A 15,513-nucleotide genomic window follows, 5' to 3' on the forward strand; every position below is an offset into this window, starting at 1 on the left:
AAAAAAAAAAAAACCTGAGGGTGAAAATTTAATCTAAGCACTTAAAATTGAAGCTAGAACTGGAAACAAGTGCTCATGTGAAAAACAGAGAAAGTAGGGAAATGTTTTATTGTGTAGGTGAATAGACAACATGCGCAAAAACACATACAATTCATTAAGGTATGGCCCAGATGATCAATTTTGTGATCATATCATATAAAAGTATTCATAAAGAACCATCTAAAAGATATTTTCTTTGGTTAAAGCTAGTAAAGGCAAGAGCAAAATACAAATTAATACATTTTACTTTAGAATTTTTAAGAAGGATTATATTTCCAGACTATCATTGCTTTAAGTTAAAATAAATTTTAATCCAAGATGCAAATAATATTTAAGTGGTAAACACAATTATTAAAGCTATGAACAGAAAGGTGGGCATGGTGGCACAAGCCTGTAGTCCCACCTACTCAGGAGGCTGAGGCAGGAGGATCTCCTGAGCTCAGGATTCTGTAACCAGCCTGGGAAACGTAGTGAGACCCCATCTCTTAAAAAAAAAAAAAAAAAAAAGCTATAGATAGGAAAAAGGGGCTAGAAATAAACACATTAAAATCATAAACATGATTATGTTTTTAGTATTAGCAAGTATTTTCATTATGTTTCTATAATGGTATATTGATTTTATTAGAAAATGAATCAAAAATCAACAGCACTTGTAAAATGAGACTTCTATGGAGTTTATAGCCTGTAGAATTTTTTACGCATGTGCACAAGGAACCACGAACATTCAAATTGTTCATTACAACAAAGTTCATAATAGTAAAAAATTAGAAACAACCCTAAAACCTCCTTTCCAAGGAGCACAGACAGATCAGCTGTGATACAGTCATACAATGAAATGTTAACACTTTAGGGAAGTGAAAAGCAGAGGAAGTAGACATTTATGTGTCCACATGGATCAATTTTGTAAACCAATATAAAGCCCAAAGAGTATATTGCAATAGGATACGCAGATTAAGATAATCTTTACAAAAATTTTTAAAGCATGTAAAGCAATATTGCCTGTTTCAGTGATACATACATAAGTGGTAAAACTACAAAGAGATACACAGCAATTACACTCTCACATTCAGAACAGAGGTTCCCTCTGATGGGTGAAGGTGGGAGAAAAGAATAGTCGCCTGCGTCCCTCCCCATGCCCACCCAGCTTTCCCAGCGACTTCCAGGTCCCGACTGCATACAATTCAGTGTTTCTTCTCTGTGTGAACACGCGCAACACATACACAAAAACGTGGCTTCCTATCCCACAGAGCCCTGGAGGGGCGGCCACCCACCCCTGTGACCTGCTTTCCAAGCACTGTGCCTCGTCCACAAACTCAGCAGGACGACCTCCTCACACCCTGGAGCAGACCAAGCACAGCCCAAGGCATGTGTAACTGCTCTTTCTCTGCCTGCAGCTGTCTCCCCCGTCCTGCACGTGGCCAACCGTCTCATCGCACAGATGTCAGGGAGGCCGCCCTTGACCACCCTCCCTAAAATGCCCCCATTACCCCCTACTCTTTGTCCTGCTTTACACATGGCACTGGCAATCTATTTACGTTCTGTCTTCTCCCCCAGAATATAAGTTCTTCTAGGATAGAATTTTGTCTGTCTTGTTCACTGTTGGATCAACCTTGCCTACACTAGCGCCGGACACGAAGGAGCTGTATTACCTCATCAAAAGACTTGTGCATTTCATTCTGTACATACTTTGACTCACTTTTATTTATTCTAATATACATCTACATCTTCAATGTTATTAAATACTTTTTCTAAACATCATTTTTAAATCTACACAGTATTCCAACATGTGCACCGGATATAGCATGGTTTAAACAAACCACCGTTGGGGCATTTGACTTTTTAAATAATTTTTATCATCAAAAATAATAAGGGACTCTGTGATCAATCATTTCTTTAGGATAAATTCCTCAAAAATGCTGAATCCATTTTTAAGATCTTTGATACATATTACTAAACGACCCTCCAATTGGCAGCACAGGTGTGTGTCTGCACTGACAGTGGATGAAAAGGCAGCACGGGCCCGCGTCCACACTGACGGTGGGTAAGCACCACAGTGTTTCAGTCTCACCCATGCTCAGCACCAAGGTCTCCTTCAATCTCATTAATTCAGTAAGTAAAAAAGGTATTCATTTATTCAGTAATTTTGTATTTATATACATATAAATACATACTCAGAAAGTAACATATAAAGTTACTTTCTCTGGTTGACTATCGTGTTGGTGGGGGAAAAAAGTTACTTTCGTTCCTCAAATCCGCCTTACTATAAAGCGGATGTGAAAGGGAATCAAAGCTAGTCCTTGGCAGGACCTCAACCTCACTGATGAATAAACAGGAGAGGATGCCAGGGCCTGTCCCGTGACTGGGCTCCCCAGCCTCGCCTGGGGGGTCTAGTCAGGGTGGGGCCCACACAGCCAGAGAGACAGCCCAGCTCTCCCATTAACAAGGCCATGCTTTCATGGCCCCCTGACCGCTGTGCTCTTTTTCCACTGTCAATGGAAAAGAAGCCAAACTCTGTAAAATAACTTGAAGAGGTTTATTCTGAGCCAAATTTGAGGAGCATGGCCGGAGCTGAGCCCAAGAAGCCTTGAGCAAGCGGACTTGCTATGGTTGGGTGAGTCTGGTCTTACATGTTTAAAGGAGACAGGAATTACAAGTAAAGTCATGCAATGTGCACACTGGTTTGGCCCAAAAAGGGGGGACATCTCAAAGCATGGGCTTACATGTTATAGGTGGGTTTAAAGACTCTTTGATTTGTGGACAGGCACAGTGGCTCACACCTGTCATCCTAGCACTCTGGCAGGCCGTGGTGGGAGGACTGCTTGAGCTCAGGAGTTCGAGACCAGCCTGAACAAGACCGAGACCCCATCTCTGTTAAAAACAGAAAAAATTAGCCAGGTGTGGTAGCATGCACCTGTAGTCCCAGCTACTCCGGAGGTTGAGGCAGGAGGATCCCTTGAGCCCAGGAGTTTGAGGGTGCAGTGAGCTAGGATGAGCCACTGTACCCTACCCCAGGTGACAGAGTAAGACTTTGTCTCCAAAAAAAAAAGCAAATTGAGCCCCCCCTTCTGACTCCCCCCTTTAAAAAATAATAAAGACTCTTGATTTGTAATTGGTTAAAGAAATGAAGCTTTGTCTAAAGTCTTGGAATGTTTTAAGGTAAGGAAGTCTGTTGTTAATCAGAGATGAACCACTGGCCACATACCCAGACTCAAGTGATTTGTTATGTAAATTGAAGACTCGTAGGTGTGGTTTAAGCTTTGTCTTGCATAGCCTTAGGCCTGTTAATGAGTGACAAAGGATTATCTCCAAGAAGGGAGGGGGGCATGATGAGGCCTGTCTAAACTCCCTTTCTCTATGCTAGCAACTCAGTTTTAGGGTATTCCCTTGGCCAAGAGGAGGTCTATTCAGTCAGCTGGGGGGAGCTTAAGATTTTATTTTAGTTCACAGCACTGAAGGAATCCTTTCATTAACTGTGTTTCCTGCCCAGATTCCTCTGGTCATCCGCCTCAAAGGGAGCAAAGCAAAAAGGGAGGCAGTACAATTTTGTAGGTGAAAGGAAGAAGGAAGACATACATCTCAACTACACAAGCTGAAAAGTAATGAAACCTATCAACAAACAGCATGAAACTATCAAGACTATGTTTGAAACAGAAATATTCAATGATAAGTAGCAATGGCCTTTCAAAAAACTTTACACACCGAGGTGCCAACCAGAAATCGTCTGTACACCATTCGGATACTTTAGAATTCTCCCCACTGGTCAGGGTGTTCGGAGAGTAACTCACTAGAACCCACAACTCCCCGGTCATTCCCAACAGCTCAGTCAGCAGACCTGTGCCCTTAGGTGAGGTGCAGGATGCCTAATCGAAACCCCTCTGCCACAGCCAGGGGGCTTCAAGACCTCTTGAGACGACTGCTGGGCAGGGCTCAAAAGGACTGAAGTCACAGCACCCAGCATACTCTTTAACACAAGTTCAATGACACAGCAACAACATCATGTTTTAAAAATATGGTCAATTTCTCTCTTAACCGTCTCAATTCTTAAAACTACTTCTAAACACTTAATAATTTAATTTAATTTTAAAAATCTTTTCTTTTACCAGAGGAGCCCAGTAGGTGTAGAGATAGCCTATTTTCAATGCTGGTACAAACTGTGAGCAGGATACTACCAGAAAATAGAGATTCAAGAAAAACTTGAATTGTTCGTATAAAACCTAAAAAGGAAAAGAGAAAATTAACACAATCCCTTCAAGGAAAAATTTTAATACTCAAATTAAATAGTTAAAATTAGCACCACATATAACCACATTTCCATCAAACAGTGAAAATATGCTCTAATTCACAGGAAATTTATTGATTTTGACACTGGCTTCCTAATAACTACTCCATATATACAGAGAGGCAATGTTACCCCCAAATTATATGTGAAATAAACTGAAAAATAAGATAATTAGAACTTTCAACTATGTTAAAAATGGCTTCTGACACTTTCTCTTGATGAAATATTCCAATTTTCCTTACTCATCCATAAATCTTTCCATGCGCATCAAAGCAAATAAGATAGCAAAACCTTCCCAATGCAAGCAAGTCAGTAAATATACATCATGGTAACAACTCAGAAAATCTTACAATGGAAAGAAAAAAATCACATTAACCTTGTATTTATGAAATGGTAAAAAACAAAATATAACAGCCACTTTTTTTTAACACAGACATTTGGGTAGCTTTATGGAGACTGCGTGAACAAGCACATGTGCACAGGTGTGACTTCATGAGACAGACCGCCTTACTGCCTGTATTTACTTCCCCCAAAACATTAAAAATGATAAAATATAAAAACATGTAATTATAGATCAATTTTCAGGAAGACAACTACCTACTTATTCTTTATAGTCTTTTAGTAGTTGATCTGTAATAATATTTTCAAATATAAAATGAATTTCATCAGTCAATGAAATTTTAGAAATGCCAATACTAAAAGTTTTTGGTTTTGTTTTTTAATTCAAGTGGTTATTTTTAGGAAAGAAAACTCAAGATACAGTACATTAATAGATTTCTATTTACAAATGCCTCAAATTATTAGCCTTAAATAGAAAGTCAAAATGAAACAAAACTATGTTTATAGGTGAGAATAATTCAAATACCACACTAAAATTACGAACTTGCAAACCTGCAACTTAAACATCAAAAATATCTCCTTGGATGTCATTTTGTATGCAACTTGGAAGGCTTGGAAGGTATGGAAATTTCAACAAGAGCAGAGCAATGGGTTAAGTACTTAAAGAGTCTGGAACCATACTTTTCAGATAATGAGGTTATCTGCATCGTTATACAGTTATGTTTGTGACTAAAAAAATCAGTTACATTGATAACATGTTTATATTTATAATCATTCTCAATTGATGTCTAAAAATGTTTTGAATTATTTCATAAATCAATCTCAGCAGGAAAGAAAGCTCTTTTTCCTTAGTGATTTCTTTAAAATCTCAGTTAGCATAAATTATATCTATTAGCAATTCAGAAATTGCTATTCATGGTAAAAATGGCATAGAATTCCTACTGTGTAATTACCAAATGTTTCTAAAATACTACATTTTAGATGAAAAGACTAATTTCAGAGACAATCTAAGAAAAAAAAAATCATGCACACGGTAATCACCGAACAATCACGTCAACAGGTATTTTCAGGATACAGCCAATCTGGGCAGGCTGAACATTTACATTGATCAAAGTTAAGCTGCACTGTTGGCTTGAAACCACTGTAATCAATACTGTACTGTCTACTGAACGAACTTCGTGACCTTTAGGAAAATGCACACTGCTTAGCCAACCTGTGAGTAGTTAATAATTTAAACCTAAGCAGAAAAGAGTGGCTTCATTCAATAAAGATGAGAATATTTATCTGGCTGACAGATTTACATTTTACTATCCTGACAAAAGATCAGTCTTTTAATTACAGAGCTACCAGTTTTGTGTGTTTTAATAAAGAAGCATATTAGATATTAAGCATTCGCCAATCACTGAATGGATGGGAGGGCAGGAGTGGGAGGATCGATGCTCAATATTAAGTCAGCATGATTATTTAAATTAAAATACACAAGATAAAGCAGGCCTCATTCCCTGTACTCAAGAGCTTTTCTTGCAAACAGAATAAAAGCCAATACCTAAAACATATCAAAAACCTTGATATAAAAATATAGTCAGTACCAGCTTCTTTTGAGTATTATACTGACTACATTTCTATGTCAAAGATAAATCTTTCTTTTTAAAATATGGAATGACATACAAAAAGCAAAAATTATTCAACTATTCCAAACACAGACTCAGACTTATAATTTAAGCAGTAATATCACTAATAACAAAAATGTAATAAAATATTTAAACTTCAGTATTTAAACTTAGCAGACTACCTAATTAAAGATAATCAATGATATAACAATACAACAAGGCCTGAGATTTATAATGTGAAGTAGCAAATACAATAGATATTTTATTACTGTGTCACTGCTGTGTAAAAAACTGTTTAACTATCTTTGTAAAATTCCTTGGCAGGCTTTAAATATTACATTCCACTTTTCCCTCCAAACAAAACCCAGCCAAACAAAATTTATAACTTATTTTCTGGTAATTTCACTTAGCTTTACTTCATTGTTTCTACACTATTATATTTCTACAATAATATAAATAAATAGGATGTTTGTCAAGAACTAAAGGCCATTATCAAACTGTAAATTTTCTTGAGTTGAACTCTATGATGTGGCCATTAAAACACATGTGAATTATTTAACAACTACTTGAAATGTGATGGTGCAAGAACAAAAGGATGCTGATTTGGAAATGACACAGATAAATGACTAAGTCAGTCTCAACAGGCCTCTCCCTGAAGCAAAGGATGCTGGCAACCTCACACACAACCCATCTTCAAAGACTTAATGGTCTTACCCCAGGTATAAAGGTAAACACATTGTATTTTTGATTTTTTATAGAATTCCTGGGATGTTTTTCTTCACACTTTTCAGGACATCCAAGCCACACTGTGCGAGCTTTCAGTTCTTTCTTTCTTTGACAAATATTTATCAGCCAATCACAGCAACTGCGTGAAACAAAAGATACATATTGTGTATGATTTGTTTACAAGTTGAAACTAATTCTACATATTTAGAGTCAAGATTGTTTCTGTATTTACCAGACACTAATGGCAGTCATGCCAATCTGTTGAGTTTTTATTAAAATAGGTCAGTTATACAAATTTGACATAAAAATACTGTCTTATATAAATGTACAATGGCTTCTACAGTCCTAGAGTTATCTTCCTGTTTAGACACTCTTATTGCCAGAATAAAGCCGTTAACATTCTGAAGCAGTCAATGTTATATGCTAAGAAAAGGCATAGTTACAGGTTATTGGTAACTCTCACTACACCACTCAGTGATTTGATGATAAAGGGCCTTAGATATCAATTAATCCAGAATGTGGCTCCCTCTCTTCTCTGAAGTAATCACTTTTTCCCCCACTTCTAAAAAATGATTTTTTCAGTATTACCTAATATAATATTAAGACTTAGGGGTTAACTCAATATTTTAAAAGAACACCAATGTTTAATGTGATATACTAATGATAATAATAGGTTGATTGTATTTCCACGTAGCTGTCTTCACCTATGCAATGAATATTTTAATTCTAAATTTACAATGGTGTCAGGGTTCCGGGAGCACAAACTCTTCCTCTTCCTGGCCATCCAAACGATTATTTTGGAGTAGAGAGTATAAAGTTCCTGGTAAGATAACTTTTCTTACATTACCTCAGAAAATGACAAAAAAAGTATCAAATTAATCACTATGAAGCACCAAATAATCATGAATTTAAACTTCAGTATTAAAAATTTGGTTGAATTCAAATTTCTAAAATGTAGAAAAAGATGCAGAATGGTTTCTTAAGGGAAGTTGTTAAATCTCATCTTCTCAATGTATTCAAGGCTAGCACAGAAAGCCAGCTGTGTAAGTCAGAAATTCTTTACTTTTGTGACAAAGTAAACTTAAAAGTAACACCTGTAATCTCAGCACTTTGGGAGGCTGAGGCGGGAAGGTCGCTTGAGCCCAGGAGTTCCACACCAGCCTGGGCAACAGAAGGAAACCCCTCCTCTACAAAAAATAAAAACAATTAGCTGAGCCTCGTGAAACGCCCTGTAGTCCCAGCTACTCAGGAAGCTGAGGCAGGAGGATCGCTTGAGGCCAGGAGTTCAAGACCAGCCTGGGCAATCTAGCGAGACCCCATTTCTACAGAAAATTAAGACATTAGCTGAGGGTGGTGGCATGCGCTTATAGTCCTAGCTACTCGGGAGGCTGAAGCAGGAGGATCACTTGAGTCCCAGAGCTTGAGGCTGCAGTTGAACTTTGATTGCACCACTGCACTCTAGCCTGGGCAACAGAGTGAGACTCTGTCTCAAAAAAAAAAAAAAAGTTACTGTGAAATTTTACATGAAAATGGTAATACAAAGTATGATTATAAAATGAGGCTGACATATCAGAACACCTCAGAATCACTGTTTCATCCACGTAGGGGTGATACTTCTTTATTCCAATCATAGTGACATAATTTTTTAGAAATCACTTTAAGAACACTAAAAACCTAGAGACACATCGTTTCATAATCTCCACGGCAGCATTCCATACGACGGAGTGTGTGTGCCCACTGAAATTAGCACTGTCCCTACTGAATATCCACCTTACTCTTGGCTGTGCTGGGAAGATCTTCACTCCGAAGGACAGAGGCTGGCGCTTGGAAGTGGCCTGTCCCTCAAGGGTGGGCCCACGCCGTGGCACCTCCAGACTGCCCAGCACTGCCCCTGAGAAGCTCTCCCTCTGGGGCTGACACAATGCCTAGTGCCTGGCCCAGCAGCCCAGCCCCAGCCACCTCACCCCAGCCCTAACTGGAGCACAGACAGACCCGACTCTGCCACAACATAAATTCTTAGCACTGTCGTCATCACTTTTTAACAATAAATCCAAACATCTCCACATTCAAAGCATATTTTCAAGTCCCCAACAGTTATAAATCAGGGTGTTATTAAAGTCATTTAAGACTGCGAAATAAGTATTTCCACCATTACTGTTTTTGGTAGGAGAAGAAAGAAGGCTGGGAAAAGATCTCAATAAAATGTTGACAATATTTGATCTTGTCTGTGTTTGAATGAGACAAAAGTAAGACTTCAAATAAAATATAAGAAGCTTCACATGACTACTTCCAACCCTCCTGTTGCTTTTACTGTGCAGCCTGAACCCTCTCCAGCCCGCCTTGCTATGCCCACGCAGACCTCTCTGAGCCACTACGCCCAGGGCACAGGACATCTGGGCATGCCTTCCCTAGTTCTCCCTGCGGCAGCTGAGCTGTCGATCTTTTATGTGGTTACAGCACGCACTCCTACTGCGACGAAAATCCTACCATTGCATGACGCAAGTTACAATGGGGTTCCCTGACTTCAGAGTTCATCATCATTTCAGACATCTGCAACTAAACTGTACCCAGGCCAAACTCTCACATTTTACATATGAGAAAACTGTTGGCCAGACAGGTGAGTGGCTTCTCTAAGACTAAACAACTAGTTAATGGCAGAGTTGAAACCAGAGCCCGGATCTCAACCGCACATCAATACGCTCCACCATATTAACAAACAGCCAGAGGCCAACTCTGACTCACTTTCACAGACCACCTCTCCTCAGCCTAGGACACGGCACAGCAGCCGTTCTGTAGATGATGAGAGCAAGTGAACAGCGTATGAGCAGGCAGCAGAACTCAATGGAAAAAACATGACTTTAAAGGCATGAGACAACTGCCAGCACGTGCCCCCGGGGAAGCCTGCTGGTCTGAGTCTCTGCTCGCTCTCTGTGAAGTGCTGACAAGACCGGAGTTAACGCAGCAGGAAACCCTGGGCACATGCCACCCATGGAGGCGGCCTTCCAGGAGCCCTGCCTGTCCTGGACTGCCTCCCAACATCCATTCACAAAGTCACCGTCCTGACCCACTAGTTCTGGCACAAAGAGCATCCAGACCTGTACTGTCCAACAGCATACGCGCTGGCCACGTGTGACTACTTTAATTTCAATTAAAATTAAGTAAAATTGAGAATCCAGTTCCTTAGTCACACCAGCCACATCTCAAGGGCTCAACAGCCACCATGGCTAGTGGCTCCCCTACTGGGCTTCCCAGATCTAGAATGCTCCACCATTACAGTGAGTGCTACTGATCAGCACTGGCATAAACCAAGCACACTTATAAGCAGGTGCCACAGGTGAGATGCAGGCTCCGTACGGACATGCTTCTCTTCAGCACTTCACATGCAGCAAAAATTCTTCAGGAATGTACTCAGATACAAATTTCTGCTCTACAACACATAATTATCTGATCTGTTTTGATATACAAAAGTCAGACAAATCTAAGATCAAAGAGAGGATAGGCAAAGCTAAGTATTTGAAAAGATACATATAAAATTTAGGAAACGTGCTTATCTGATATTAACATCTTCTTCTACAAAAACACTATAAATGCAAAACCACTATGCGCATAACGTGAGCATCAACAACAGCTATAACAGAAACCTTAAGGTCAACACCACTGTCAGCACCTACCTGGACTCACCCTCACTGCCATTGGTCCCTCTATAAACATTAGCTATCTGCTGCTGCAAACACACACGTTCAACATTTTACTCTTCTCTCTAACCCTGTATAGATAAATCTAAGATTCCTTGAGACCCATGACACAATTTAGTTATTCATATTCCTGTGCTACTAACACCTATCATTATAACAAATGGAAGTGTTATTACTAATTACGTCACTATGTACAGAGTCAAACAGCAGACAGGATGCCACAGCAAGTCACACGGAGTGAGGACACTTGCAACAGGCTTGAGGTCTGAAGAGCCTGGGGGCTGCACCAGAGACACCCTGGGTGATGCAGACAGAAGACAGGTGGCTTCAACGCTAAGAGTAAAGGGCATAAACCCCAAAGATAAAGAAAATACTTACGCAAAAAAAGTATGCGTAAGCCTTACTGAGTTGTAGACCTAAGGAGGAAATGTGTGATGGCAAAGTACTGTGAGTGAAACACACGGGCAAACACTGAGAATCCAGAGGGAGAAGCAAAGAAAAGTCCTCAGCAGCAAATAACCGGGAGCTTCACTTAATAACATGTCTACGTGTGCTAAACACTTTCTAAAGTATTGATTATTCAGAACAACACTTTCCCACTTACATATAAACTGCCTTACAACAAGTCCAACTGAAACTAAATCCAATAGTACACAAATTATACGTTTCTTAAAATGTTGTAGGATTAGAATTTTGTTCACAAAATGCCTCTATAATCAAAGTAGTACTCTAATATTAAATAAAGCATTTTAATATATCAAGATCCTGTCTCCTAAAATTTTAACTAGCCATAATTAAATAATTCCCATAATTGAGATAGCCTCCTTTCCTCTCATCCAAAAAAACTTGACAATTATTATATCCCACAGGTAGCTTTGGTCACCAAGCTAAAGGCAGCACAGCACCCACACCCTCTTGAAAGAGGGGCACGGCCCCCGGCTGCTGCACTCCAAATGCTTTACAGACTGACTGTTGAGAACCAGGAATATCCTGGCATTTGGCACCTCCCTCCCTTCACACGGAAATGCCATTCAGCTGCTCCACCTTCCTGGGGACAAAGTGATTTTTGACAAGTAGTGAAATGTCCATCTCACGAGAAAGACACCAAGCCAGATCAGACACAACAACTTACAGGAAGGTGTATTCATTCACACAAAAGAAATTCAAAGTTTTAAAAGATTCCAGAAAAATGTTTTCAAAGGGTCCAAGTTGGAATATTTGCCAAATAATAAAAATGAGAAAGCAGGTCTTAAGCCCTAAAGAAATTACAGCCTACTCACTCAGTCCCCTCCAAATAATAATTTTAGGCCGGGCACAGTGGCTCCCACCTGAAACCCTAGCACTCTGGGAGGCCAAGGCGAGAGGATCGCTTGAGCTCAGGAGATCCAGACCAGCCTAAGCAAGAGCGAGAGTCTGTCTCTATTTAAAAAGAAAAAAAAATTATAGAAAAAAAGATTAAATATATAAAAATAATAATAATTTTAAAATAAGCCTTACTACTCACAGAGTCTACAAACAAATACACTGAAATATGTACAACTCATTAATGTTACCTAAAATCTACCTGTATTGCAATATTTACTAACATTTTCCTCCTGCAATTAAACTAACTTACATATCTTCTACACTTTGAGCCACCATCTAGCAATGTTAATGACATTGAATTTTATAATGCCTGGTATTTAGGAAATTTAAAAAGTGTGGTAAACATTCACAACTGAAAATTCATAAGAAATAAAGAAATAAGACCAATCTGGTTGCTAAATGTCCCATCTGGTTCTCTACGGTGCAGTTTTTAATTTCCATAACACTTTCTCAGTGCAGCAGATGCCTACTGAACAGGGTCAGTGTGACACTGTCCCAGGTTGCTTTCCATCCCCCATGGCAGTGAGACATCTAGTGCCACACACACTGATTAAAGCCTGCCAAGTGGCCCAGCTAGGTTTTTCCACGATCACAATTTATTAACATAAAGACTTTACAGACACATCAAACACATTAAGCTGTTCTGACGTTCCTCAAGTATGGGTGTTTTTGCTGCTACCATCTACGTTTTCAAACATGATATATTTGTGACACTTTCCTTAAGAAAAGGAGTATCTCACAAGTAAAATCCAAAATTTGGCTGTCACGTTCTACTTAAAACAAAATCCCGTTCAAAAAACTCAATAATGTATTTAGCACTACGCTGAGACCGAGAACACTGAAGTCCACAACTCTTGCCGACTGACCGGCACAGCACTGCACGGCCAGGCGAGCACCACTTGCCGCACACGGGCCCTGCGCAGCGCTCACTCGCAGGCTACACGGCCACGTCCTCGGCTGGACCTGTCAGAGCCCGGCTGCCACCTGCTCAACCGTGCGGCGACGCCTGCGCTCCTCCCCGTCATCCAGTGACTCTCCGCACACCCGAGAACCCCCAACACCCTGGACTCGGACCCTTCACCTGCTCTGCCCAGGGGTCTTGAGCGCTGTACCCTGGGAGGGGAAGGCCAGGCATTTACCACACGCCGCTCTTCCACTTCGGAGACCCCAAACTGGATCGTTAATCTCTCATTCGGGCCACGCTTCCTTGGCCTCACAACTTTCCCAGTCCAAGGAACAAAGAGGAGGGGCTCTGGGTCACCAGTCAGGCCCTGGTCCAGTTTCTGGGTTGGCGCTTTCCTGCCACAGGAGGGACTCCTCCAGTTCTTCGCTGTAACAGAGGTGAGAACACCCACCTTCTTCAAGAAGGTGCCCGACAGATCTCGGAGGAAAAGCACTCGCTCCACCCCTCGTGAATGAAGAACTCCTGCCTCTGGGCCACTCCCCACCTTCCACTGGCGGCAGTCACGCCCCGCCCTCCACAGCCGGCCGTGCCATCGCTCAGGCTCTTCCCTGGCGGTCAGAAAATTATGCCACGCTCAATACACATTCGTGATCATTGATTTTCCTTTGCTGATTATAGATGATCTCTACCAAAGCATGACCAAATTTTCCCATTTTTCAGTCCCTACCTGTCCCCTAATTGTGCCCTCACTCAAAGGACCCCACACTCCCAAATAAGAATGAAAGGCATCTTTACCACCATCTCTTCACTCCTCCCGTTTTTCCTCCTGCCCGAAGGATGGATATTATTCTCCCTTTCCAAAGCCGTCCTCTGTCCAAGGTTCCCCTTCCTCTGCTCGTCGCAGGCCTGCACCACACGTCCTGATGTGGCCTCCGCCACCCCCACATGCCGAGGACTCCCACACTGACAGCTCCAGAGCCCGCGCCTGGGTCTGCCAGAGGGTCTGTATCAGACCAACCCTCCTGCCAACGCTTTGCTTTGCTTTTGAATATAAGATAGGTTTCCAAAAAGAAAACTACAAACAGTTTTGGATGAGGAGTATCTTTAAAAACCCCACAGCTCACATCACACTTAAGGGTGTGGTACTGACAGCTCCCCACTGGGACAGGATGGGGTGAGGGCACCCCTCCTCACCACTGCTCTTCCACACAACGCTGCACGTGTAGCCAGTGCCACAGAGCAAGGAGAGAAGGATAAAGGGCACACGTGTTATGAAGAAACGACACCATCGCTACATGCAGACGGTATGACGGTCTAGGGAGAAGATTATAAGCAATCTACAAAAACACTCTTAGCACAAATATTAATAAGTGAGCTCAGCAAGGTTACAGGATAAGAGATAAATATAAAAAACTATTTCTACACACTAGCAATGAACATGTAGAAATTAAAATTTAAAATACCACAGCAAGTACAATCACTCAAAAAAAAAAATTAAATACCTAGGAGTAAATCTACCATTTGCATGCTGAAAACTGAAACATTGGCAAGGTCAAAATGTATCTAAATAAATGGAGAGAGGCACCATGTTTATGATCTAAAAGACTCAACAGAGTAGAGATGTTAATTCCCCCAAATTAATATATAGGTACAACATAGTTTCTTTAAAAAAAAATCCCAATAAGTATTTTGTAGATATGGACAAGATTATTTGAAAATGTCTATGGAAGCCAGGCATGGTGGCGCACGCTATTCAGGAGGCTGAAGCGGGGTCACTTGAGGCCAGGAGTTTGAGGCTGCAGTGTGCTATGATTGCACCACTGCACTCCAGCCTGGGTGACAAAATGAGACACCATCTCTAAAAAAATAAAAATTAAAAATGAATAAAAATTTTTAACAATTTCTATGGAAAGGCAAAAGAACCAACAGCTCAAAGAATTTTGAAAAGGAATGATAAAGCAGGACAAAACAGTCTATCCCACTTTGAGACTTCACACTGTGTGGTATTGGCAGGGGACAGACACATGGATAATTCTGACCAGAGAACAGAACAGAGACCCCAGAGAGCCGCACTCACACACAACCAACTGCTGACAAAGGCACAAAAACAATTCCATGGAAAAAGGACAGTCTTTTCAACAAATGATGCTGGAACATTTGGATATACATTGGCAAAAATACGGACTTCAACCTAAACCGTCCACCTTATTAAAAAAAATTAACTCAAAAAAGATCCAAATGCAGAACGTAAAACTATAAAATTTATAGAAGAAAATCTTCAAGTATAGGGCTGGGTATAATTCTTAGCTGTGACACCAAAAGCACAATCCACAAAAGTAGCAAACTGGACCGCATCAAAATTAAAGACTTTTCAGAGTCTGCCAAAGACTGTGAAGAGAGGAGAAGACAAGATACAGATCAGAAGAAAACATTTCCTGACTATGCATCTGACAAAGGACCCACAGGTAGAACACATAAAGAACTCTTAAAACTCAACAGGAAAGGCTGGTCCGCAGGAGCAAGTTATCTCAACTGACTGTTCAGTCAGTTACAAAT

General features: G+C 40.6%; 1 protein-coding gene across 1 annotated transcript in view; it reads right to left on the reverse strand.

The window, feature by feature from the left end:
* Nucleotides 1–15,513, reverse strand: part of ATP9B (ATPase, class II, type 9B) — a 244,986-nt gene that overhangs the window by 206,090 nt on the left and 23,383 nt on the right. Inside the window, exons 3-4 of the mRNA XM_012657822.1 lie at nucleotides 6,982–7,132; nucleotides 4,140–4,253 (exon numbers count right to left, since the gene is read on the reverse strand). Coding sequence (XP_012513276.1) covers nucleotides 4,140–4,253; nucleotides 6,982–7,132 — 265 coding nt within the window. The remainder of the gene's footprint in view (nucleotides 1–4,139; nucleotides 4,254–6,981; nucleotides 7,133–15,513) is intronic.

The sequence above is a fragment of the Propithecus coquereli genome, unplaced genomic scaffold (assembly GCF_000956105.1).
Source record: "Propithecus coquereli isolate 6110/MARCELLA unplaced genomic scaffold, Pcoq_1.0 Scaffold560, whole genome shotgun sequence".
Taxonomy (NCBI): Eukaryota; Metazoa; Chordata; class Mammalia; order Primates; family Indriidae; genus Propithecus; species Propithecus coquereli.